The following is a 27,926-nucleotide window of genomic DNA, read 5'->3' on the forward strand; positions in this document are numbered from 1 at the left end:
GAACCAGAATTAAGACCCCCATGTGCCTGAGGAAGCCAGGCCAAGCATATTCACTCTGCCCCAGCTGACTGCCTCTGGTCTGCCTGTGGATGATAGCAAACCTGAGGAAAGGAAAATGCTGTTTTAACAGTCTGTACATCAAAGCTGATTTATGCAGGGGAGTCCTGAGCTGATTTGTTGGGTTACTGGGGAGAGTGGTGGAGGGCTGGAGCTCCAGAAACCTCCATCCACCAAGGTGATGACTGTACTGTCAGCAGTGACAGCTGTATTGCCACATACAGGAAGTACCCACTGAAGCTGTCAGCTCTATGGTCAAACTCTGCACTGAAGGGAGCACTGCTATATGAATTGCAGGACTCAGCCAGTATCTCTGCTTAGCTGTGCACTGCACTGAGTGAAAAGAACTGCTAATCAAGAAAAGGCTCTGGTCTTTCTCTACAGTGCTGCTTAGTCTAAGAAAAATATTTGACAAACAGTGCTTTTCATCTGGCAGTAAATAAGCACTGCACTTACAACAATTCTCCTTCAGATGCCACCCTTCCAGCAATCACCTTTATCCCAATATTTGCTTAAGCCTGGACTTAACTCTTATTTACAATATAGGAATCAATTTGTATGGCTCCTGCAGCCCTCCTCCCTGTTAGTTGTACAGGATTGAGAGTAGATGAAAAGACAGGGGAAGGGATGCTGACTTTCATCATCTCCTTGGCTGGGGCTGAGAGCAGAAATGAAAAACAGTGTTGGTATGTACAAGCACACTTCTACTAACACTTGAGCAGTAAAGCTTCCTTTCATCCCTAAAGTGTGCCAAGGTCTACTGGGAGTCTGTTATTTTGGAAATGCATACATTCAGCACTGTGGAGGCATGGAGAGGACGATGGGGAAGAGCAGCATTTTTCCAATGGTGAAAAGGAAAACCTCACTGAGACCCGAGTGGTGATGTGGAGGAAATACCAGCTTGAACATCAAAGTTGGAATCTGTTTAAGTTAAACATCATTCAAAGGCTATGAAGTGCTGAGATCAGCAGTGTTTAGTTACATATTTATCTTCAGACTACCCCATTTTAAAATCAAAACACCTACTCATCCCAGTTAACACTCAAGAGCAATACCTCCCCATTACCAGTCACCATGGTTTGCACAAGACTGGACAGCCAACTTCTCACCAAGGAAAGCCAGAGCAACCTGGCCATCCCTGGACAAAGCAGGCCTCAAGCAAAGATCTGCTTCTGTCTAAATAGGAAGGAGACTAAAGGGAAAAACTGGAAATCCAGAAGAATTCTCGTAGTCTGGAAATATTTTCTCTAAGAACAAACAGTAAAATACTGTCAAACTGCTCTTTTAAATCCTATTATTTCAGCTGTGCTTCAGTTCTTCCCAATGTTCTCTATATAATAAGCGTTTCAAATGAAATGACATTATTTTAAAACACACTGTAGTAGGCAATTACAATTCCTGAATACTAAAATGGCAATATAACATAAGCAAAATTTACTGTTGTTCCTTAACTTTCTGCCATGTTCATTATATTTTAATGAATAAGGTTTCACATTAATTTTTCAAGCCTTTTCTTCAGAATCACATATTACCTCAGTAATTGTGTTACAGAATTAGGTCTCTATTTACATTCTCCTCTTGAATCCTAGAGACAAAACCTTGCTTTGATTTTCCATAGGTCAGCAGTATTACTTCTTATTTTCAGTAGAGCACCACAGAGCTAGCAGCACTGCTCTGCCATGCTAGGACATCCCAGAGACAATCAGTGCCCAGGCCATTGCATACAACCTGCTGACTCTGTGAGAAGATAGCAAGAGGCAATGCCACACAGTAGTGGCAGGTGGGATCTGTGGGCACCAGAGCAGTGTCTGTAAGTTTGGATACACCTGAGGACACTTCACTGAAGGTCAGACTTCTCCTCTACAGTTGACTGTGTTAGCGTTCCTCTACAGTTGTGCCCACCAGCTCACCATTTTCCACATTCTCTCTTACCTCTGTCACTCTTGAGGAGGCACAGTTCACCTAAACAGCCTTTTCTACTGTGCTAACAGCAAAAAAAAGAACAAATGCTAATATCACAGTCCAGATGACCATGAATTTCACCCACAGGTATCACCACTGAAGGATACTGAAGCTTCCAGGCAAGGACAGGAAGAAAAGGAGATTTTGGACACCTCCCACCCATCCTGCATCCCCCCTGGTGGATGACCATGCCCGGTGGGATGGGCACACTGCAGCACAGGGATCCTGTCAGCATGCTCTGCAGATCTGGGGCTGAAAGGCTGCTGGTTGATACCACCAGAAGATCCTGACAAATGGAACCAATCGAGGTGTGCCAGTTTCAGGAAACATGAAGCTGGCAGAGAGATAAAGAAGTTCAGTTGTCCCCAAAAATGTCCTCAAAAGCCCTTACCACAGTATTCTAAGAAGCAGTTCCTCATTGGCATGACAGTAGATACAGCACTCGTCTGCCAGAGCAGACAATTTCTGCATTACTTAAAGGAATGACACAGCCAAACCAAGTAGCTTAAACTGCTGTAAGTGACACCAGTAATTCATTTCATGCTGCAGCCAAAAGGTGAACGTTTTCCCCCAGAAAATCTTCAGCCCTCCCCTGCATAACCAGCCGTCAACTCTTGACAGAAAAGAAAGAGGAAAGAAAAAGGGAGTAAGACGATGGGCAAGAGACAACATGAAGGTAGCAGACCAGAAGGTGCCACACATAGGAGAAGGTGGGGATGTCACACAATGCAGTGCTTTTCACTTATGATAAGTAACTCTACTTTCCACCTGGGACAAAGACTGGGAAGAAACTGAGAAGTCCTGAGCAGAAATACAGATGCTGGCCAATAAGCAGGCCCTGCTTGCCATCTGTCATAGATTTTATTTCCTGTTCTCCATGTCTCCAGCAGCTGGTCACACTGCTACGTGTGAGCATGCTGGGCAGAACCAAGATTCAGGGATGTCTTTCCTCCAGTGAAATGTACATGCATTAAATCTAGTTATTCGGTATGCTCTCAGTGCTTTAATTATTAATGTTGATTAACTACAGGAAATCTCATTCTATTAGAATCTTTTTTTTTTTTCCTCATCTCTGAGATAGAAGTAAGTTTCTCTATTGAAAGATCACTCTGCCCTTGTCCCTTGTACAGTTATGGAGAACACAAATTAAATCCTAACTCCTGGGACACTGCAAGCCATGAGATGTTACAGGCATATACTTGGGTTCTACTGTTCTGTTACTACAGCAGGTCAAGCTTTCATCCTTGCCATTCATCCCTGGTTTCATCCTATTCCTCTCTTCACAGCTACTATACTCTTAATTCCCTTCTGTTTCAAAGTTGTGCCCATTCACTTTATACATCCCCACAACAGCAGGGGCTTTTTCAGAGGTAACGCTTCCCTCACATCCCACTTTCTCCATGCCAGAACTTGCTATATCCCCTTCTCTCCACAGCACCAATTCTAAGGCTCTACAACCCCTACCCCACACTGTGACAATCAGATATCCTCCTCCACTTCCCCAGTTGATGCACTACGATGCCCAGATGTTCCCTATGGCTCTGCCCTGCTGCTGCTTCCCCAGTCTCCCTCCATAGCCATGGCTCGCTGTAACCTCCAGATCACAGCCAGCACTGATTCCAGAGGCAGACACACAAGTGCTGAACAGGCAGGCAGCAGTACCCATTATATCCTCACACTTTCCTCTGTTTAATGATTTTCCCTTAAATCCACCACATTTTGCTCACTGACACCCAGCACCTCTCTCGATGCTTCAGAATTGAGTTTTAAACTCTGCACCAGCATCGCTCCACAACACAGATTTCTATCCGCTTGAACAGAAAGCCTTGCAAGCTTTGCCAGCTACCACTACTCCTACAATTTCTTCCATGGCATGCATCTGCTTGCAGAGGATGGGGAGGTGCCCTCATTGCTGTCCAGAGGGCTTTCTGGAGTGCTGTCAGCCTGCTGCGTGCCAAGCTCTCTCTGACAGCTGCATCTAACTCCCACTGAGGCACTGTGTTCTTCAAGTTGGCCACCCTGAAGAGTGTTTTGCCTGTGTTTGGAGTCAACAGACACATACAGAGCAAACCATATTCACTAGGGGTGAGGGGATCCTAAAGATCCTGGGTGTTCTGTTGTGTATAGAGGTACATAGCCCAAGATGGGAAAAAAAAACAATCTCTGAAACATCCACAGATCACATACTTACTAAAATATAACCATACGTACTTTGAGAGAGGGAGAAATATCATGAATAATTTACTTGGCACATGAAAAGCACTGTTGTGTATTTCATATGTGTGAAATAAAAAAGCAGAAATTACTTAATTTGAATAACACTGAACACCTGATTCCAGAGACTGAGCAACACTTCACGCTAAGGCATGTAAGAGCTCTTGGCTTGTTGACATTTCACCAGAACAGAGGAAAATTAGCAAGTTGAAAACAAATTTATATTGCGGCTTGCAGATAAATATTCACAGTGTATCCACTAGACTCCTAAACAGCACCTAACCTGAGCCTTGACATTATGAAATGGCTGCATTTCATTGCTCGTGTTGTTACAGAAAAGGCTGAGAAATTGCACCTGAGATGACAATGTTGTTGTTTAGTGTCAATCATGCAGAATCCAACATTGAGAACAGTAAGTTGAGCTGTGTGTGTTTTTATATTTGACTCTACAGTTTCTCCCCAGAATTTTGAAGTAGAGCTCAGGAAAACAAAAAAAAAACTCTTTTTTTTTTTGAGTATCTGTTTTCCCACTCATAGCTTTGTCTGTCTATACAGTAAATGAGACTGGAAGGCTCCTTTACTTGTAAAAAATCCCAGTGAGGCTCTTCTGCTAACTGTAAACTCCATGCTGTACGAGGATTTACATGGCATTTGCCTCCTGCCATCAGAGCAGCCAGGTAGTATTCAGAAAACCATAAATAATTTATCTGTGCTGTAATCGAAGCTTTCAGATGTAATAATCAGGCACATTTCTCCAGAAATGTTTTGATGAATAACAAAGTATTTATCTTCCAGGTGCTAATTGGTCTGATTCGGGTTTGAGCAGTGTTTTTTTTTTCCTCTGCTAAAACTGGAAAAGCAAGGGACCTCTCCTGTAACATAGATGGATGTAGCTCTGCTTCAGTCTGTGACTATTATGTCACATCTACCTTTTCTTTAAACACTTCTAGGATCTCTCACCTTTAAAAACAGAAGCAGTGTGTGCAAAGAATCTGCAGTCATTGCTGAGACTTCTTTCCTCCTGTGGCTCCAGCTTCAAGTTTCAATGCCAGCCACATAAACACGGGAGCATAAACATGGCTAATGTCTGCTCCACTGTCTCCTTCAGTGTTACATGTGTGCTCCTGTCTTCCCACTGCACAGCCAGGCAATGCAGGTGGCTTTGTTTCACTCTGAGGAAAGAAACCCAAGTGCTATGAACAACCTCGTACTTACTGAGCTCGGCAATGCTCCCCACACGTGTAGCCAGTAAAGACTGCTCGATGGTCCTTAGCTCAGACTGGCTGAACATCTGCACTTCCCCAGGCTTGTTTGACCGTTGCTGGTCTTTGTGAAGGTTCAAGCTGTCCGGCAAGCAGAGAACACCTACAGTGAATAAAAAAAGAAAAAGAAGTTCCATGTAATTTCAGTCACTACTGCTGTCACCACCTCGTATTCATGGAACATTTTAAGGCTCATGTGAGTAGAGCCCAAAGACAATAAGTATTTGTAACTCAATGTCAGAGATGACTCATGTTCTCAGAAGTGGCCCTCATTAACTCTTCTGAATGTCCTCAAGTCACTCATGATGTCACCAAGGGATAATGCTTACAGAAAACCCCATGTATTTGCCCATGGTGGAGTCAAGAAGGTTCCAGAGAAGCCTTCTGGAATCTACTTCAAAACCATGATATCTCAGCAACAGAATCCTTCAGGATTGACTTTAATATTATACGTAAGAAGGTTGATACATTTACAGGATTTTCCTGTATGGGGAATTCCATTGACAGTTGCCAAAATAATAGGCAGCATCAAGATGCCTGCTGTGTCATTGATGAGTTTATTGGATTTCTTTTGTAAATACAGCTCCTGACAACTGAACTGCATAGATTTCAAAAGCCCATCATGCAGAAGCCCTAAAAGCAGCGAACTTTGATGGGGAGGCAAAAGCAAGGCTGCTGACATTAAAAAAAATTTACAATACACATCCATGAAGGCGCAAAAGTCAATTTCTGCCACGATATCTAAACCCTCCGGGGCAGACAGAGGGCATGTGTTTGTTAGTCAAAATCACTGTCATGCTACAAAACATGTAGCAAATGCTTCATTGCCAACCTTGAGTAACAGATACATGGAAGCCCAGCCTGGACAGTAAGCTCTCCTCCCGTCCTGAGCTCTGGGAACAAGCAACTATGGCCATGCTTACCCACAGTATTGCCTTCAAAATCCTTCTGGGACCACACAAGTGGACACCCCTGGGAGGTAGTGGGGTTGTACCTCCTCATGGCAATTAAATTCTATCTTATCTCTGATTGTGGAATTTGCAACAATTTGCTTTGAAAATAAGACAAAGTAGGAAATGTTGTTGTTTTTTTTTTTTAATTAGCTTGTATTCTTTGTTCCATTTAAGCACAGGGGAGAAATCCCCCTCAAGGACCAAGAAAGCACTTTACAAAAGGCTTTAAGAAAAAGGTATGTATCTCATATCTTCAGGAAGTAACCGGTGACTAAATCTATTAATCAGTAATTCTGTTAGTATCATAGAATCATAGAATGGCTTAGACTGGAAGGGACCTCAAAGGCCACCCAGTTCCAACCTCGTGCCACAGGCAGGGCTGCCACCCACCAGATGAAGCTGCCCAGGGCTCCATTTGGCCTGGCCTTGAATGGCTCCATGGCTGGGTCATCCACAACTTCTCTGGGTAACCAGTACGAACACATTTTAAGTCCCTTGCTGAATGGCTGCCTTAACCCCTTCTTTATTTTGGTAACAACCCACCAAACATCACTGCTTTGGAGTACTGCAAGGCCAGGCAATCAATGCTCCTGGAAAATGATGACACTTTTTTAGCTTTTCTCAGACACTTTTTTAGCTCCGCCAGCTTCACATACATTCCCCTCTCTGATTGCAAACATTGTGGTCTAAGTTCTCTTGCAGCACGGACCTAAAAACACCCATCTTGAGAGAAGAGAGGTGGTGAAGGCTCAGTGAGCACGTCCTGCATGAAAAGCAGGGGGCACACATTGGAAAAAACAGGACCAAAGTCCTCACATCCCGCAGCTGTAGATAGCAGACTGAACCTGACCCCATTCCCACACAACAGCAAGACCGGGCCAAATGCCTCAACAGCCTGTTTGAGCACTGGGGATAGAAGAGCAGTGGCAGCCATTAATTCCAGTCCTGATTGCAGGGCCAGGGTTGTGGCCACTGCAGTCAAACAATATGAGTATGGAGGGGAGCTGTGGGCAGGGATACAAGGCATCTGACGCAGCAACAGGGACTGAAGGATTCAAAGCACTGAGGTAAGGGGCAAAAAGGGGCAGCAATGAAAAAATATTAAACAAGTAATCAAAAATTACCAAACAAGCTTTCCAAATTCACTTCTGATCACTTAGTGTTTGCCTTGAATCAACACTTAGCATGATATTTATATTCTGTAGATGTGCAGATCTTGAAATGTTCAACACCTGGATTTAGAATGCAGACTTGCCTGCATATTTTAATAAGTATTCTCTCTCGGAAATGTTTCTCATTTATTTAGATTACTCTTCATAATTTTAATGGATAGAAATTAAGACAAAATTGGAAGAGTCTTCCCTGAAGAAAACAGATGTGTAACATCAAATACTCTAAAAGACTTCTAAAAACAAGAAATAGTACAAACAACTTTATGTCGTCTTTAAAAGAAAAAGAATACCCAACAAGAAACTAATTAGTGAAAATACATGTTGAAGTGGGGAGAGCGGGGGGGCCCCGAAACCAACACAACTGTTTTAAGGTACCTTTATGAACAGGATTGAAATGGTTTAAAATCCTAAGATGCACAGGAAAGCGGTCTCAGAGTGATGAGCGGTGGCACACAGATATTTTATTCTCAATTTAGTCTCTGCCTGTACCCACAGCCGTGCTTCCCCTTACAAACAGCCCTGATGATTAATTACTCTGTTCTGTAGCGAGGGGAGTGTATTCTTAGGTTTTCAGATGAAAAGTGCAAATGAAATGCAAAATGTACCATTGTTAGAAAACTCAGCAAATTATAGGATATGTCACGCCAAAGGGTTTTTTCACTTGAGTGTGACATGATTAAAGCCATGCAATAGCCAAACATCTGATGCTTACACGCCAGCTTCACAACTATAATTGGCCACAGCGGGTGACCAGTGGTGTGCTGGAAGATTTTTTTATAACTCTCATCATTTTGCTGGAGAGCATTTCCTTTTTTTGCCAGAATGGAGAGAGGGAATTCTATGCTCGAGCACACAACTCTGCCACTTTCCTAGCTTCAACTGTTTTCCCCAAAAACAATTAAAGAAAAGTTACCAAAATGCTTTTTGGCAGAAAAACTTGCTCTATTTTATCAGTGTTTCATGTACAGCTCAAACTTGCTGATGAATGACTATGGAAGGAAATTGCTCCCTAGCAAGAAGGGAGCATGCTGAATTGAAGATGAATGCAAAAAAAAAAAAAAGGTAAAATCTTTGTGATTATAAATGTCTTCTTCATATAAATAGAAACATTTAAATAGTCATCACCTGCTTTCACTGGCTTGGCTACAGTTCAACCTCCTCATGTTAATTCCCTGCTGACTGGCATTATTCACTTGCTTTGTCAGCCACAACTTCAGCCTCACTGTGCTATACTTGATGCACAGGTAAGGATCTCATGCCTGAAAGACAGGGCATTTTCCCTTGCTTTTTTTGCTCTTTTGACTGTTGCTGTCATTCCAAGCCAAAGATTTCTGTGCAGTATCTTCAGAAATAACTACGATATCTGTCTTTTCTCTCTCCTGGCATTGCTAAATGTCCTTCCTTTCTGCATGGTTACTCAGCCCTGTGCTCTTCTTTGCCCGTTACTTTATTCCTCATCTTCCTTCCAATTCACTAGAGTAGAAATCAAGCTGTCTGTTCTAGCAGGATGAATGTGGGGCCAAACGCGACATGCCCCTGGCTGCTCCATGTCCACGGTGATGTACGGCAGCCATACGTCGCATTTATGACTGCTATGAATCACTGGAGCAATGAGAAATAACCAAAGCATTCCTGTGTGTTTGGCTTTTGTCACATCTTGTCATGCTTGGCTGTAAGATTCTTGGGGCAGGTATCTGTCTAAAACATCCAGAATGGATCAAACCCAAACTTTGCTTTATAAGCTGCTGTTTTTTATTTGCCCTTGGCCTCAGCTTGCCTTGCAGTCTGTAGGTAAAAGACTGCAGAGAAACAATAAAAATACTTTAAAATCAGCAGCATGCCAAAAAAACTCCCAGTGACAAGCTCTTAGTGCTCTCCTCCCAAATCTTCAGGGAGAAAAATACAGCCATCATAGGGAAGATCCAATGAACAATTAATACACTCTGCATTTTTCCTGCCCTCTGGGCTCAGTGGAAACATAAGCCAGAGCTCCCCAAAGACCTAAAAATCTCAAACAAAAGAAGTATTGCACAGAATGACATTGAAGATGCCTGAACTTGAGGAAGCAACAAGTTTTTCAAAACCTCATGCAATGTCTTCTGAAGCCAGAGGTACCTGGTAGCTCCATTCTGGTTTCCCCGTGCAAATTCCCACTCGTTGTGCTGGGAAGGCAGATTTTGGCACAAACACATGGACATTCTTGCACGGAGCTGTGGGTACAGCCCTTGCAGCATGGCACAGGTGTGTGCATATCCCACTAACATCCCACATGCAGTGCTGCACAGCAGCCCTTGGCAGAAATTGTCCCAGCGTCTCAAAGATCTGAGGACCCAGAGCAGATCTAACACTGGACACAACAGCAGCTGGGAAACCTCCTCGGCTCTCAGGGCAGGAGAAGCATGGGTTTGGGTAGCCCAAATTTCACCTAAACACAGACAAGGCATCAAAAAAATATAAGCCTCCTCCACTGTTCCGCTATTTAGACAAGTATCTGCATTTATTTCTCTGCCAGCTGTTGCAACTGTTGCAAAACAGTTGATTCCTGGAGTGCTGGCACCTATAGCGCCCATATGCCAGAACTGGCAATAGGGTTTCACATCCACTGCAACATTGGAACCTGGAGGCTTCCCACCGTCTGCTGTTGTGACTACCCAGCTATTTTCACTGGGCAAAAGCAGATCAAAGGGCACAATGGTAAAAAATTGATACATACAGTCTTCTGTACACACTCACTACATCACCACGAATGGCCACACAATGGGAGAAGTAATAAAATGGCAAGTCTGTTTATTTGGAATGGGAAGCAATGTTTTGGGCAAAGCCATGTTACATCCTTAAATGTTTTGTAGTTCGGTCCCAAACCTGCTTCCTCAGCTAAAGAAACAGTTCAAGCACTGAGTCCATCTCAGAATAATGAGAGACTGAGAGATTTAGACCAGATATAAAGATTTTTAATAAAGGTGGTGAGGCACTGAAACAGATCACTCAGAGAGGTGGTGCTTTCACCTTTTGCTTTTGGAAAGGAAATGATATCCTGGGCTCCATCAGAAGAGGGGTGGCCAGCAGGGACAGGGAGGTGATTGTTCCCCTCTACTCTGCTCTTGTGAGGCCCCATCTGCAGTACTGTGCCCAGATCTGGAGCCCTCAGTACAAGAAAGACAGGAAGCTGTTGGAGAGGGTCCAGAGGAGAGCCACCAAGATGATCAGGGGACTGGAGCACCTCCCCTATGAAGACAGGCTGAGGGAGCTGGGCTTGTTCAGCTTGGAGAAAAGAAGGCTGCGGGGTGACCTCATTACAGCCTTTCAGTACCTAAAGGGAGCCCACAAACAGGAGGGGAATCAACTCTTTGAAAGGGTAGATAACAGCAGGACAGGGGGAAATGGTTTCAAGCTTAAAGAGAGAAGATTTAGATTGAATGTTGAGGGAAGTTCCTTACAGAGAGAGTGGTGAGGTGCTGGAACAGGCTGCCCAGAGAGATTGTGGGTGCCCTGTCCCTGGAGGTGTTCAAGGCCAGGTTGGATGGGGCCCTGGGCAGCCTGGTCTGATATTAAATGGGGAGGTTGGTGGCAGGGGGGTTGGAGATTCATGATCCTTGAGGTGCCTTCCAACCCTGGCCATTCGATGATTCTGTGAAGTCAGGCAGAAGCATTGCAGCTTGGTGGGTGATGTAATGACTGGAAAGTATAGTGGGGCTGTTAGCTCTGCGCTTCTCTGAAGGCATAGCATGCATGCATGCTTATAAGGTGAGACATCAGAGGCTGAACCCCGAGGATGAAAACTGAGCTGTAATCCTGTTTGCACTTGTTTGCTCTTGTTTGAGAATCCTCCTCCTTGAGGTCCCTTCCAGCCCGGGCCGTTCTGCGATTCTTTGGTGGGTGCCCTGTTCTTGGAGACATCCAAGATCAGGCTGGAGGGGCTCTGAACACCCTGGTCTAGCTGTGAGTGTCCCTGTTCATTGCAGAGGGGTTGGATTAGATGGCCTTTAAGGATCCCTTTCAACTGAAACCATTCTATGATTCTGTACAGAACCTAAACGTGCAGTTCTAGTTACTGCAAGCCTGAAGTTTCTGTTCAGTCCCTCCTATTCTTACCAGTCACCGCAAACTCCTTTCTGAAGGTCACAGTTATATTTCACGAGTCCAGAGGCATTTGATCAAGCTATTACTTGAGCACACAGAAAATCAACCGTGTATGATCATAAGATCATGCAAGTACCACTGAATTCCATTTGCTATATATACATATACACAAAGAGGCAAACCAAAAGTTGCTTGCATTTCAAATTCTTTGTCTTCTCTCTCCTTCAAATCCTAGGTTTAAAACAAAACAAAATTCCAATGACACTAAATTAATACAAGCGCTCACTAGACAATGTGATTCAAATGATCCATGCAGAGGCATCTAGCAGGAACCCAACACATATTTGTTAGTTTTGACTAAAAATATAAGCATTGTAAAGACTGTAAAACAGTTTTTTGCACATTATTATTCTTTTCCTTTGAGAATACTGCTATATGTGAATCTACAGTCGAGACAGAAGATGGAAGGTTTTGCTGCTGTTTTTTTCTTTAATTAAGGGCTCCCACTTTTAGCAGAAAATAATTCAAAGCATCTTTGATATCTCTATCTATCTCTTACATCTTAAGCAAACATACATATCTGGAAAACTTCTTATACTCCCACTTCATGGATTCTTCCATGAGTTTACAGAGATTAAGAGTGCTGGGATAGTATTGGGCAAATCACTCTGTAAAATGAGCCTGAAAATGGTAGTTAATCTGGAACTGTTCCCAAAACTGCTCACTGCTCCAGTGAATGCCAACCTTGCCCAGGAGGACTAAATTCAGGGGTTGGAATTCCATCAAATTACTTTAACCATTTGACTTTTTAGACCAGAAAGTTTTTAAGTTCTATCACCTGCTCTCATAAAATCTCATAAGAACTTCAAGAGTTCACAAAACATCCAATCAGAAAATCCCTTTTATTCCACAAGGACCAAAATATTTCCCAGCACCAGGCAGCAACCTTGTAATCTACAGCATAAAGGCCTACTGGAAAGTGAAAAAAGGACAAAAGCGTAGCCAACTACCTTTACAACAGCAATACACTTCAGCGAGTGTAAACCCCATATAGTTGGTATTCTCACACACAAAATCTCTCTCCTGAGCCCACGCTTGGCTGTTGTGGCAGCCACAAGTACGTTAGGAAGATGCACTATGCCACAGATTTTGAAGTATGCCATGGAACATCGATGCAGAGAATACAGAACTGTAGAATATCTTCAGCTGGAAAGGACCCAATAAGGTTGCCCAGAGAGGATGTGGATGCCCCATCCCTGGAGGCATTCAAGGCAAGGTTGGACGTGGCTCTGGGTAGCCTGGTCTAGTGGTTGAAATTACATGATCCTTCAGGTCCTTTTCAACCCAGGCCGTTCTATGATTCTATAATTCAGTAAGGATCACCAAGTCCAACTCCATAAGATGGTGAATTCTAACTCATTCCAACTATGCAGAAGCTTCCTCCAACTTGGGTTGCCAACAGCAGGCAACCTGCACCACGACTCCTAAGCTCAGTCTGTCGAACTGACAGGCAAGACAGATGGAAAACATCTTGACTTCTTACAGAAATGAGACTGCGGGGAAAACCTTAGTGCTTATCGTTATCAACCAGTGCTTTCAGTTAACTGAAGGCCTGGAAAGTATTCAAGGCCAGGAGTGCAAAGTGTCTTCTTTCCACGCATTCCAGCCTGGTTAAATAACAGGGAGTGGCTTTGCGTGGAGAAAATGCAAAGCACTTGGGAAAGCTAGAAGGTGATAAAAAGTTTCCAGAATCAAAGTCACAGGGGAGGCAAAGCAGCCCAAATGAGGAAACGTGGGACAGGCGGAGCGATCAAATGCAAGTCAGGAAGGTAACACTGCTTTTGTGCGTCTTTACCACCTACTAACCAAAGCCATTAAGAAGCATTACCAGCTCTCCACTTAGCCTCCAGGCGCTGGTGCTAAGCAGCTAAGACAATATGCACGTCCAATTTATATGTGAAATGAAGGTAAAGCACTGCAGAGCTTAGTAGCTAATTCAAGGTGAAAGAAGAAATGTCAGAGAAAAACAGGAAGAGGGCATAAGGCCTCTAGTTATGCTGTTTAACCACAAGAGATCACCCTTTCTCTCCTGGAAAAATCAGTAGAAGAGCAAATGGAAAATTAAAAAAGAGAAGAACGGGGATCCTAATAAATCTGCCACAAAGTGATCAACAGCAGCGACCACAGATAAACGACCATCAGAAGTTGCGCAAACCGTAGGGGCTGGGATCCTACCAGAACAACTGCAATCATCTGAGCTGTGCGAGTGCAGCTTCGTTATTTCATCCGGCCAAGTGTGGAGGTTTCGTCTGAGCAATTTTGTCTCTGGCTCCTTGCAATTGGAAATTTCAGCAACTGTTTGCATATCTGGAGAGCAGTTTCTTCCAAAGCTGTGTGATCGTTTTCAGGGCAGTACCCCAGCTGGGCTGGATCTGATTTCATCAGAAGCCAGAATGGATGATCGTTATCCAAAGCAGAATACCTCTGTGAGTTATTAGAACAGATGTTATAGGAAGATGAGATAATAGAATTATATTGCTACACACGGCTGTGACATCTTTTCTTGTAAGGAGTTTGTTAGCACAACACATTCTACTTAATTGGGACGTTCTCCTTATTAGGAGCCTTCTAAGGCAATCGCTTTAGCCTAATGATAATGAGTGGCAATCACCGCTGCTTTAAATGGCATTGAAGTAACAACAATTCAACTAAATTAGGATATATTCTGCTGGTACCAAGCAGTTAAGTGGTGCACAACCAAGTGGAACACAGGACGGATTTGACTGTTTAGGTTATAAATTACAAAAGAAAGAAGAATCAGGAGATTAGATCCTGCTAAACATAGAAACGAAACTCCCAGATCAGCAGCAACAGCTTCACATTTATTTTTATTAAAAAATAAAGAAAGCAAAACCTTGGTCCCATCAAAACCAATTGCAAAACTTCTAAATCCTCAAAACGACCACTGAAAGAAAAGAAGTGGGAACACAAAGCAAGCCTATCCATAAACAAGAGAAGTAATGGAGATCCATCTCCTCATGCTTTTCCCCAGGTCTCTACCAGGTCTGAAGAATGGCCCTTGAGATCCTCTGTTGGGCATGAGACAGCCCTCATGGCCCTCTGTTGGGCATGAAGCAGCCAATGCTGCTGAGTTGTGTATCCATGGCTAAACAGCCAGCACCTGCTGATGGCACTGCGAGCAACACCCAATGTGAAGCCACATTCCTTCCTTTTCTACAGCAAGGAGACTGATGTATCTTTACCTACCCGTGATTTTCAACACCTCTCTCCCTGTTGACCATAAAGTGGCATTTCATGGACTTCACAACAGGAAACTGCTCAGCAGCACGCTGTGATCAGCCAGCCTATTCTATTGTCACAGTAATCATAAAAGTTCCAGCGCAAGCTGGGATTATTCTGGCACGGAGACGTTTGAGCTGACACAGTGCATTTATTTCACACAGAGCATCCATCGGCTTGAGATCTGAGCTATGCTGCCCTGGAAATAGCAATGTGGAGGAGAAAGGCTTTCTATTACGCTCTTCAACAGGAGACATTGAGGTAAATAAATAATAATAATAAAAAATACCGCTGTCATCTTTCTTCTCTGCTACATGCAAATAAATACAACATGTGCTGCCCTCAGTGTCTCAATACTAGCGAGAAGTTGATAGATTGTGGGAAATTTGCAGGCAGAAAAGAGAACGATGAATGTGTTGGCAATACTGGCTGGGGTGGAAACTTAGTGATGAATCTGGATTTTGCAGCACGCAGCCTGACCACAAGATGCCTCTTCCAGATCCAGCCAGCACTCAAGGTGCCAGGCACACACAGGAGGGAAAGGATGTTTGGGAATGCACTGCAGTACTAACTCATGCAAGGATGCATCTGTCTAAAAACAGGCAAAATCCCCCATTAGGCTGACAGTTCGTAGAAGGTCTAAGCCTTTGAGTCACTGAAAATGACCAAGAATGCATTAGCAGTTTTTGATTTCCCAGAAAAAGACCCATCACCTGATAGCAGCAGAACAAGAGGGTTCAGTGATTCATAGTGTAATACGCTTTCCTAGAGCCCGTAATTTCCACCACTCATTACCGCCAGCCTCCCGAAATGCCCAGCCACGACGGACGACTTCCTGCTCAGCGACCAGAATGCACACACGGCACAGAAGCCCAGCTGTGTTGACAAGGCATCTTTCCTAGCCCAGCCGGGGCTCATCCATTATGTGATAAACAAAACACCAGCAACTCATCAGGTATTATCACATAAGTCTGTGTCCAAGTCTGTTTTTTTAGCAGCTTTACAAGTTACTCGTAACCATGCTGCGGCACGGTGGACCTCTTGAGAACAGAGGCTGACTATTTCAATTACGAATGAATGACCCATGCAAGCACATAATCCCCCATTTTTGTGAGACCTACTATCCAAGCAAACTCCTACACCAGGTTCTGCACTACAGAATGGCAATACAAAATGCTTGATGCAACAGAGCATTTTTTTTTCTATTACTTTCTGTGCGTACCTCCATTCATTTGGCATAGGCACCAAGCATCGGATCCCTTCAAGGCCTGGCCTCATCATTTCAAAAAGCCCGATGTGCTTCCAATTTCTGAGCAGTTCCACTGAGTACTATACAATACACTTGGCAAGAATATTTAGAATACCTTAAAAAAATACCTCCCCCATTTGCCTCAATATTTGTAAAGATCAGTATGCCTTTTACAGAAGGGACTGTTTGCCAGAATTCCTCCCTCTGCCTCAAAACATCATCAGCTTGTACAAAAGCCATGAATAATACATAATGGCAAAGACATTCAGTGCTCAGAATGAATACGGGGCATTCCCATACCAGCTACCAACCAAATCCTTTACACTTTCACAAGTGGGCATGGTGTCAGCAGCCAGTAACGGGACACAGGAGAGTGTGGTCTGCATGCAGTCACTACTCTACAATTGCATTTACATCCTTATGGAATCCATACATTCAAAGCATCTGCCCTTACCAGGCTGGGGTAGAGGGCTGACTGGAAGGTGACACACACTTCTGTGGAGCTGGGCCTTTCCTGGAGAACACTCAGGTATTACCAAGAAGTAGAGCAATGATGATCATACTTCAATCAGGGGGATAAATCATCAGCCCTCAGCATTTCCAGGAGGGTACAAGAACATGTGATTGAGTACAGTAATAAATGAGCAAAATCCACAGTCATTAGGGCACAGAGCTGCGCTTTGGGGGAAATTCAGGCAGCTTGGGCAGAACTTACTGACTTTGTCAAGGTTGGGTTTTATCCCTGAGCAATGAGTGCTGGGTAAACTGGAGCGTGCGGAGCCCACAGCAAAGGTTGAGTAATTAGAATTTCCTTTCCACCGCTTTGTGCAGATGACTATCAGATCAGCTACTCCACCCTCCCCAGGAAAGCCCACGCTTAATGAAAGCAGAGATGTTTAAGAAACACGCACAGCTATGTACTGGCTCCAGGGCAGTATCCCATCACTCTGAGCACTGACCACGCACCCGCCCAGCCAGCGAAGGGAGGCGCTGAGCAAACGGAATGAAAACTGCTTGCTCCTGAAGGCAAGGAGCACAGGACCACAGCCATCTCATTAGCAGCCATAACTTCAGGGCAGGACGTGCCCTGCAGCCCCCTGCCTGCCCCCAGCCCAGGTCGGCTGCGTGATTAGTGGGATTTCTAGCAATTGAGCTCCCTGAGCTCAACCAAGGATGGCTGTGAGCTGTGTGGGTCTGGGGTGCCCCCCCCAGCCTCACTAAAAGAATAAGACTCTGCCTTCAGTACATGCTTCAAGGGGTTTTCACCATGTATTTAAAGCCAAGAATTTGTCTAAAAACTTCACTGACTGGAAAGCCTGGATGCTGGCCAGGGGACAGTCCTTTCTAAAAGTAACCTTTACGTTCTTCAAAAATTCCACTTGGCTTACTGTGTAGACACGGCTTGTCATTAGCACATGTTTTGCCATCCAGACCTTTGATATAGATACCTACAGCAATAAATCAGTTCTGACCAGTAAAGGTTACCCTAGATGTATATATATATATGGTAAAATCATTACAGACAATGAATAAAATTTACGAGAAGAGACATTAGACTACGTCTCTGGCAGACTTTTATGACTGGTTGCCCCACTGATTGGCTGGCTGACCCCATTTCAAATAATTCCAATTTTACAGAGCTGACAGACGCCTTCTTCCCCCACCCTCCCCACCCCATTACAATAAAGCTGTGTTCAGGTGCATGAACTCATTACAGGGCTACCAGATTAACTGAACAAAGACTTCTAATAATTATTTAACAGGAGTTTTTTTTTGTTGTTGTTATTTTTTTGTTTTGATCCCCACAGGCTATCAATTTGTACATTCTGAATTTCATGACATCAAGATATACAGTCTTACTCCTAAAATACCTATTTTGGTTTTTTTGAAAATAATGCCCTCTATTACTTTTCCCAGACAGAGAAAGCTGTGCATTTATTCTCAGAGCAGTTAAAGGTCAAACTCTGTTCTCTCTTTATGCATAATCTTCAGATTTGAACCTCTGCATTATTCATTTTCTCCACTTCTTCACCCAGACGTTCACATACAAATTCACAAACACCAAAAATCCTATAGTAAAGGAATACGAGCGTTTCCCTGTCAGACCCTTCTGCGGCGCACTGATTAGCCAGTAGATAAGGAATAAACAGATATTTATATAAAATCCTTCTGGTTCAGTGCAGTCTGAGCACATCTCATTCATCCTCTCTTTGAGTAAAGCACAATGCCATTCCTAATAGGCTCACCTCTTCCCATTCTGCCCTCAGAGGGACAGAGCTGCAGCATCCATGGCAGTGCCTGGGCTGCTCCCTGGAGCTGCCTTCGAGGCCTTCTGTAGCACAACAGCACTACAGCTAAAAGGGAGAACAAACTGTGGGGCAGTGAGGGCCCTGCTCCTGCCCCCATTGCATCCGTCTTGGAAATGGCTGAGATAACTGCTGAAATGGCTCCAAACAGATATATATTTAAATCAGTTGTGAGGGAGACATCTGCCCTATAAAATGGAAAATGCAGTTGGAACATATTACAGCAACCCAAATCAGGGGCATGTAATGATAATCAGCAGGTAGCTGTAACAGCAGGCCATGCTAACTGTCTCACCTCTTACATCTCATCCCTTGGCTTTATTCAGCCTTTTCTCTTCTAAGCAGACTGAAAGAATCCAACTGATATTTTGAAACTTCCAGACTTGGCTGCAGTGGGCTGCATTACTTAACAGGCAGGCTGACTAAGGAGCAGCACGTGCTCTAAAGGACACTGGAACTGAGGATAAAGCCAGTCTAAATAAACTTACTCCAACCACATTCTTAAGAGCACTGATAAGTTGCACTTTCAAGTGTTGCACTTATTCCAGTCTCAGAGGACAGCACAACACAACGCTCCCTGGTTTGTATCTTCTAATACTAACAGTGATATAAACCACGGGGAATTATGTAAGTTAGCGAATTATGAAGATCATAATAACCAAACTAGACATGGATTCAGAGAGAACTGTGATTTCGTAGTGTAGAAACACACCACAAAACATTAACTGCACTGCAAAACCTACAGGAATTACAAGCAAGTTTTAATTGCCTCAGCTGCACATCGTAGCAAAAATAGATTCCACATCTGGTTCCAAAATAATGTTATAATTAGTTATTTTAATTCCATTCTAGTGAAAAGGCTGAGCTCCCAGTTTAAGTCATTTGTGGATTCATGGCCTACAGCCACGAGTGGACTACACACTGCCATTGACCTTAGCCACAGAGTATGCCAAGAGAGCTATGAGCTTCATTAAGGAATTACAGTTCATGTATATATATATCTAAACATACAGGGACAAAAATACACCTCATTTCTATCTACAGACTATTTGTAGGCACAGTTAACTGTTCATTTAAATGGGGAAAGGTATCATTTCCCTTGCATCATTATATATACAGACACAGTACTTGAAATATATTGCATATGGGTCATCTTTTCTGACATGATGTTTGCCTAAAGAACACAGACAGTTCTTCTGGCCTGAACTCCTCATGTTAATCATGTCTGTAGGTGGCTAATGACGGGTTTAGAGGATGCTCAAAATGGTTGGTTGAGTAAAAACATTTCTCAAAGACCTGGAACCAATCTCCCTGCTCCCCACCTCCTACAGTGGAAGGGAATATTGCCACTACAGTAATGGCAAACAGCAAAACAGGCATGTTAACCACAAACACAACGGCAGTAGGCAAAGCCTTCTGTATGAGAACTAAAAGATCACATCTAATGAAGGGGAATTTTGACAAAAAGAAATGAGCCACTTTGGCGATTTTTTTGTTGGGTTTTGGGTTTGGGTTGGTGTATTTTTTATTTTATTTTATTTCTTGCATGTGGAAATTATTATTCTTGATATTTCTAGAAAACAGCAAAATGTTAAGACTTTTCTATTTAATATAACTCTAAGTGCTCTCCTCAGGCAGTTTCATCTTTGTTCGGCACTCGAGTGGTATTCTTTGCACACTACCCAGAGCTAGGTAATTTGACACGTTTGCCCTGATCATGAAATGGAAGAATTGACTGGAAATGTTGAGACAGGCTTTTCTTATTTCACACGGAGTTTGGAAGAGGAACTGGAAACTGTCCTTCAGGTCGATAATGAACTGATCGTACGGCTGCCACTTGTAAAGTCCACCCAATGGAGTTTTTAAGCAAGAAGTGTTTCAGAAGCGATCTGATTCAGAAACAGCAAGTCCAGTAGCGTGGCTTTCCCCAGCATGCTCTGTGATAACGAAATGGATGCAGATGCAAATGCTCTCCTGAAGCACCCAGAATTTGGCTTTTAGAATCCACAGCCTTCATCTTTTGAAAAATTCAACAAGGATTGTTCCTAGAAGCTAAAAACATGTTTCAATGTCTGCAAATCCCAGGAGAACAAAGGAAAAATATGACTGCTAGACAGTACTTGTAACTCTAAGGAGAAAAGTTTTTGGGATGACTTCAGAATCATGGGAAATATGCAGGATGAAGCAATGGCCTTCATGTGCAAGTGGAACTGTGATTAAAACATCCTTAGGTGCTTAACTCAAGAGTCAGTAAAGAGGAGTGTGATGTAGAAAAGAGAGAGAAAGAGCTTGTGAACTGTGGTCTATCAGTATGACACACAAGATTAATGCAAGCACCTACAGAGAGGAAAAACAATAAAAACATAAATGATGGAAAGTAATCCTCACACTTTGCCACTGTGCATGCTTTTGAGCAAAGATATGACAGCTAAATGTGCAATAATATTTGTGCGCACTGCCACCCTCCTACTTTTTACAAGCTAATAGTAACAAGTCGCTATGCATAGCAGTAACATATGAGAACAGCTTTGCAGAAGCAAATGCCAGTTTGCACCTAATTTTAACTACATTGAAAACATTAATTTTAGTGCTTTAAAAACAGACTGATCAAGAAACGAATTTGAAGCAAACCAAGGAGAGACATTCAAAATATGTAATACTGATGCAGAGAAAGATCTTGGTGACAACAAGAATGCACCAGTCTTCAGCAAGAGCAAACAGTGTCCAAGGCAAGATCTTCTCAAAAGAAATGTATTATTACAGATGAACCTAGTCTAGATGGAAAGAGATAGACTCCTGCTGTCTATCAGCTGGACAACAGCAGTTCCTGCTCGCAAAGCATTCATGCCCTGGCAAACCCTGGCTCATGACAGAGTGCTGCAGACACACAGGCTCCTGCAAGCTGCTAAGCCATCACTTCCTCAGACCTAAAGCTCCATGGCATTCCACTGCCCTGCAGTCCACACACAAGGCACGTTTACTGAGTTAGCATCCCATCTGGATATCAAATGGTGCAGGACACCCATGCACATTGCTTTCATTTTACTTGTTTCAGGTCAGAACAACCCCAGCAGCCTGAAAGCTGACGATTTAGCTTTAAAAAGCTGCAGGTGGGCCAGCGGAACAGGCTGGAAACGTGCTGCAGCACAGAGCGGGCACATTTGGATGTGAAAGGTGACTTCCATAGGCAAGTGAAATGCCTGCTGTGCTGGGGCTTGGCTAGTGGAAAATCCTAGTGAGCTGGCCGCCTGTGGAAATCCTGTTCCATCGCTGGCTCCCCGTTGGGATGTGTGTATGTTTGCCAACACCCGCTCTTACTTGATTCTCTCCATTGGTTTATTTTGGCTGCTAACCAAATGCTGTGAACTACAAATTGGAGTGTGAGTGCGGCAAAGAAGAGCCTGGTGGCCAACGGCACCACTATGGGGTAATGGGGCCAAACGGACCAAAAGCACAGGGAAACCAGTGCTGCCACCACTGTGCTAGGACAGCTCCCCCAGGCTCCGGCACAGCAACAGGGGACAACCCTGCAGCCATGCAGGCTCTGCAGAGCTCACGAGAAGGGACCAGCCTCTTGTGCAGAGCTGTGGGAGGCTGCGGGGATGTACGTGACATTTCAGGTGCTGTGGTTTGCAGGCTGTGGTCAGCAGCATGTGCAGAAGGAGGCCCAAGCGCCTACCAGGGCTCGTGCTTTGCAGCGTGTGGGCAATGCTTGCTCTAGTGTGCTCACCAGAGAGCATCCGCTGGCTTTGTGTGGTCACGAGCACACACCAAACCCTCACCAGCACTGCTCCGGAAGGTATGTTTATTAACGTCAGCTAAATGCTGTGCAGATGACTGTGATAACGTGAGACACATTGTTGTAATAAAGGAAACAATATTTACCAAGGTACTTAGAAGTTATTTTCGATATATATCTTCAAAGCAATTAACACATATTAGGGCATTAATTTTTTTGCAGGCGAGTAAGGTTAGGGCTGCATTATTGGCACATTTAATACACAGTGCTTCTGCTGCCTTGAGTGTGAGCAGCTGTATCTGCACCCCTGACAAAATCAGGGTTGGGAAGTCTGAAACAACAGCTTGAGCCTCCTTCTCTGTAGTAGATGAATGAATGGGAAGCAGGATGTGAATCCAGTACTTGAAGGGAGCCTACCAACAGGATGGGGGTGGACTTTTTGTGCTATCTAGTCGTGAAAGGACAAGAAGGAATAGCTTTGAACTAAAAGAGGGGAAACTTAGGTTAGTTACTTCCTCCTTTGTTGGGAGGAAATTCTTTACTCAGTGGGCAGTGAGGTGCTGGCACAGCTGCCCAGAGAAGCTGTGGGTACCCATCTCTGGAGGCACTGGAGGCCAGGTTGGATGGGGCCCTGGGCACCCTGAGCAGTTGGGTGGCAGCCCTGCCCACGGCACGGGGTGGGACTAAGTGGGCTCTGAAGTCCCTTCCAACCCAAGCCATTTTGTGATTTTATGAGTCCATGAGCCAGGAATGGTTCATTAAAAACAACGACAACAACAAAAGACACTGCATCCTGACTTCACACAGTGTGGCCTCACCCCATTGTACATACGCAGGTACTGCTCCTTTCATACACTGCATACACAGCCCCAACTTCTAGCCTAAAATACTATTTACCACACAGATAACAGGGAAATCCAGAGGAGCACACTGCATAGGAACAGAGTGGAGGAAGAGGAGTATCTCTTCCAATGCATCCCCCCTATCCATGCCTCATCAGAGCCTACCACCCTGCCATGGCACTGCAGGGCCTCCAACCAGCCACACCATACTCCTTTTAGCCTGGTAATGGTTGGGCACCGTTTGGCTAAAAATGCCCTGTGGGATGTGCTGTGCTACACAGCTGGCTCCCCGGGAGGTTTCTTAATGAACTAATTTTCCAAAGGAGCAGTGAATATAGAAAATGGAACGTTGTGATGATGTATTTAAACAGCCGGAGAGGATGTGGCCCAGCAAACACAAATGGGTGAGCTTCAGTGCCAGCTCTGCTACGTGGAGGTGAAAACAAAGTACACTTATATAAAAATTTACATCCCTCATCCAACGCAGTGGACTTTAATAAATCCAGATGTCTAAGGTTTCAATTCTTAAAACTGTGCCTTGTAAAAAAAGAAGAAAAAAAAAAAGGTCAAAAGAAAAATGCAAGGAGGAGAGCACGAGAGCACATTTTATATCCATTAAGTCCTGCACAGCCTACCTGGGAGAGTCGACAGAAAGGAAAAAAAAATGCCAAGTACAGACATTTCAAATCAAACAGAACAAATATTCAAGGGCAGTGAAATATTATGAAGTAGCTTAGTAGAACTGTTTAACAGTTACTTTTAAACATTTCATTATCAGGAAATCCAAATGTCAAAAAAGTCCTGAAACTGGCTTAAAAATAAATACATTTACATGAGCTAAACTGCTGTCTTTTCATTTGCTGCTTTATTTTCACAGCTTTCAGCATATGCTCAGCTCTAGTCATGTTGTCAAACTTATCTCTTCCAGCAAGAAAAACAGAAATTACATTTTTCTGCATGTCAGAAGAAAAATGCTCACAAAACCACAGCGTCCCAAGAACTGGGGCTTTAGGAAAGCCATCGAAAACAGAGACTTGTACTGACCAGCTCATCCATGCTTCTTAACGGGATCCTCACTGGTATCTCAGTCCTTCAGTGAGAGATTTTAAGCAGCAATTTTCATTGATTTACAGGCAATAAATCTATCACAGCCTTCTACTTTTCTTTCATCTTTTGTGGAAAAAAAATAAGGAAAAAAAAAGGATAAAAAAGAATATTAAAAAAAAAAAACAAAACAATTCATGCAGTTTGCCACGGAAAGAGGAGAAAGAGAAGACAGTAAAAATAATTCAGTGTACGAAAAAGAGCCCGTATTGATAAAAACATAAAATAGCCCAAATACAACGCAACAGTCCCAGGACAGAAGGTCATTTCTGTAAGCTGTCATTCTGACCTTATATTTCTTTCCTAAATCATCCCAGCAGTTTGAGCTCTGCTGAGACACACTACACTGAGCTTAGCCTGACCTGTGGGTTTGAGGCCACAGCAACAGCACCAGGGCTGGACTGCAGAATGAAATGCCCCTATCTAGATCACTCTTCGAATGCAAATACGATGGAACATTAAACAGGAATGAACATCCGAGTGAAACATGGCCATTTCACAATTAAAACACGGCGTCCCAATGTGAAATTTGGGGCTTTGGTTGTCAGCATTTCTTTGGTTTCCATTTTTTTCTAAACATTACACCCTTTTAGAGTAGAAGAGCTGTCCTATCATTCTTAAGAGAAAGTTTAATGAAAATGCAAAGGGACAGTGATAAATGACTTCAACTCAGCCAGGGATTTAGAATAATATTCTTAGCCAGACAAAGCCCATAAGAAACAGGTTTGAGACAAGGCAAAACTCACACTGATTTCATTGTGAGTGTGGTGAAGATCAAAGATGGCACGACTATTTTGTCTGCCTGCTCATCTGCTTTTTGTTTTTTAAACCCACCATGAATATAATGGACCCAATCAAGCTCTCCATCACTGCAGTGAAAAACAAGGAGCAATGACAACACAGTCACTGAGGCTGCCACCAAGCAAAACGCTCCAAAACAGAGATGAGTCCTCCCTCTCTTTCTGTTTTGGGTGGAAGTAGACCTCACCAGGAGGTTACTAACTGCTTACAACCCAACCCAGGGGAAAATCACAGATGGTAACGGAGCCGGCTGGCAGGCGTGCAGCCCACAAAAACAGGACCTCTTGCTCTCCAGCAGAACACACTTATCTCTGCAAAGCCTTTGTTTAAAAATCCCAGCTGAAAACACATGTGGGTGACAAGCATTTACAAGTAATTTAACCTGAAATTCATCACGGAGTTTGTTAGTCTTTGCTGGAAGCAATGATTGGCACCCACCCTGAGCCCCTGCAGCCTTCAGCAATGGGCACTCCCAATAACACCATGCAGAGCCTGGCAACAAGGTACACGGCATGCTTTAATGCATTTAGGACATCATTTCTCCTAAAGTGTTTTTCTCCCTCATTTTATGAGAAACTTGGGTTTACTGAACTCAAGGAAATAATGTCAGCACTAATTTAAAAAGAAAAAAAAAAAAAAGGAAAAATATCCATGGCAATCAAGAAGAAAAAGAGTGAACACTATGACCCAAAAGCTCATGTGTTGACCAGATTTTCACTCTAAGACTAATCACCACTGAAAGCACAGAATGGCAAAATTCACTCATCATAAACTTCAGAGATTTCAAGAAAGTACTTGACAGACTCCATCACTGCTCACGCTGGAACATCTTGAAGCATTAAGCTTGCCAACAAAAATAATTACATCATCAAGTCTTTATACCAAGCTGCAGATTGAATACCTAAAGCAAATGCAGATTTAATGCATGGTTCAACATAAAGGCTGGTGTCAGATCAGCGAAAATTTGCTCACTGCTGTAGCTGGGCACTGCAGTGATTCTACTGGGAAAACAACTGAAAATGGTAACAATCATAGAATCACAGAATGGCCCGGGTTGAAAAGGACCTCAAAGATCATCTAGTTTCAACCCCCTACCACAGGCAGTGTCGCCAACCACCAGGCTTCCCAGAGCCACATATATATGTGTGGCACACAATATATGGTTTAACAGAAAGCAAGGCATTCCCAAAGTTCCCAAGTCTTCCAGGTGTAACTTAGCCAACACACAGACCTGACAAAGGACAACTGACCCCAGAGGAAGAACTGTAATTAAAACACAATTTCCACCTCACAGGAAGAGATGCAGTTTGTAGAATAATTGGCTGTAACTCACAGCCAATTGGGATAATGTCACCAACTGAAAAGATGGCATTTATGCTTTGAATAGGATTCAGCCCTTAAAAAATTTATCTACAGCCCAAACTCTTACAAACTACAAGTCTTCAACTCAAAATGTTACTCTTGCTGTGATGTACAGACAAGAAAGCTGTACATCGTTAAAGGATACCTATAGGCAAATGCTGTTAGAAGCAAGTGTATAAGAAGAAAGCATAAAATGAACAGAAATGCAAGCTTTTACTCCAAGGCTGTCTCTTGTCTATAGGACAACTCGGAAAATGGGGTGGAAACATCAGGCAAGTATGGTAGGGATGCAACTAGAGCAGAAGATGGGGTAAAAAATACTTGGGAAAGGTGGAAGTAAAACCAGATGTTTTGCAAGCCCAGGTGCATTTTTTGGAGTAGTTTCTGCTCACCTTCAGCTGATGCGAGTCTATAAAGCACTGTGTCATTAACACCTGGCTGAAGCAATACAGCTACTGAAAACAGTCATTTTGCTGGGTTCTGGGCTTTTGCTGGCAGGGCTGTGGCAGCCACAGCAGGAGACTCTGCCTACCCAATGCCAGCTGGGCTCAGCAGCAGGAACACGGCTGCAGCTGCAGCTCCTGCACAAGCAAATGCAGCCCAACCTTGCGCCATATGTACAGCAAAACTGCCACAAGCAAGCTCTTGGGGAATGGCCATAAATCTGTCCCTCTGTATAGCTCCAATCTTCACTGATGTAAATGTTTTATACGTTATGCTAGAAAATGAGGTATTCAAAAGGACCACAAAAACGATCCAAGGGATGGAATACATTTCCTATGAGGACAGGCTGAGAGTTGGGGCTGTTCAGCCTGGAGAAAAGAAGGATCTGAGGGGACCTGAGAGTGGCCTGAGAGAGTATCTAAAGGGGGAGTTGGAAGAAGGGGACAGACTCTTTAGCAGGTCTGTCGGGATAGGACAAGGAGAAATGGTTTCAAACTACAAGAGTATTCAGATTGGATATAAGAAAGAAGTTCTTTACAGTAAGAGGGGTGAGGCACTGGAAGAGAGAGTGAGGCACACTGCCCAGAGAGGCGGTGTGCGCTCCATCCCTGGAGACATCCAAGGACAGGCTGGAAGGGCTCCGAGCACCGTGATCGAGCTGGGTGTTCCATCCTTCAGATGGCCTTTATGAGTCACTTCCAACTCAACAATTCTATGATATTTAAAAGTCATTGCTTAAGAGAAGAGGACATCGGCAGCTGGAAATGAGATGTTACATGAAGGAATTCCTACATTCCATTCTTACATTTTTAATGTTTCTATAAATGTTTTACATACACACGATGTCTTTCTTCATTGTAAGTTTGTAAACTACGAAGGCTGATTTTAGAAAAGGGTGGCTGTGTAAAGCAATATCAACCCTCCCAATCCCCAGTTGGCAAATGCAATCGCTTCTCAACTAACATACATCCTATAACACACTGGATCTGCTAGCAATCCACTAACATTTTGGTGACCAGTGTGTGCATGACCTGGACTAAAATTAGACCTCAAGGCCTAATATTACAGTTGACAAAAAC

General features: G+C 43.6%; 1 protein-coding gene across 2 annotated transcripts in view; it reads right to left on the reverse strand.

Annotated features, from left to right (window-relative positions):
- The window catches only part of BTBD11 (BTB domain containing 11), a 168,707-nt gene that overhangs the window by 65,127 nt on the left and 75,654 nt on the right, over positions 1-27,926 (reverse strand). For both annotated transcript variants that reach the window (XM_042837987.1, XM_042837988.1), the window contains exon 2: positions 5,449-5,598. In XM_042837987.1, coding sequence (XP_042693921.1) covers positions 5,449-5,598 — 150 coding nt within the window. The remainder of the gene's footprint in view (positions 1-5,448; positions 5,599-27,926) is intronic.

This window comes from Centrocercus urophasianus, unplaced genomic scaffold (genome assembly GCF_019232065.1).
Source record: "Centrocercus urophasianus isolate 14NV4802_14NV808 unplaced genomic scaffold, USGS_Curo_1.0 seq_73, whole genome shotgun sequence".
NCBI classification, from domain to species: Eukaryota; Metazoa; Chordata; class Aves; order Galliformes; family Phasianidae; genus Centrocercus; species Centrocercus urophasianus.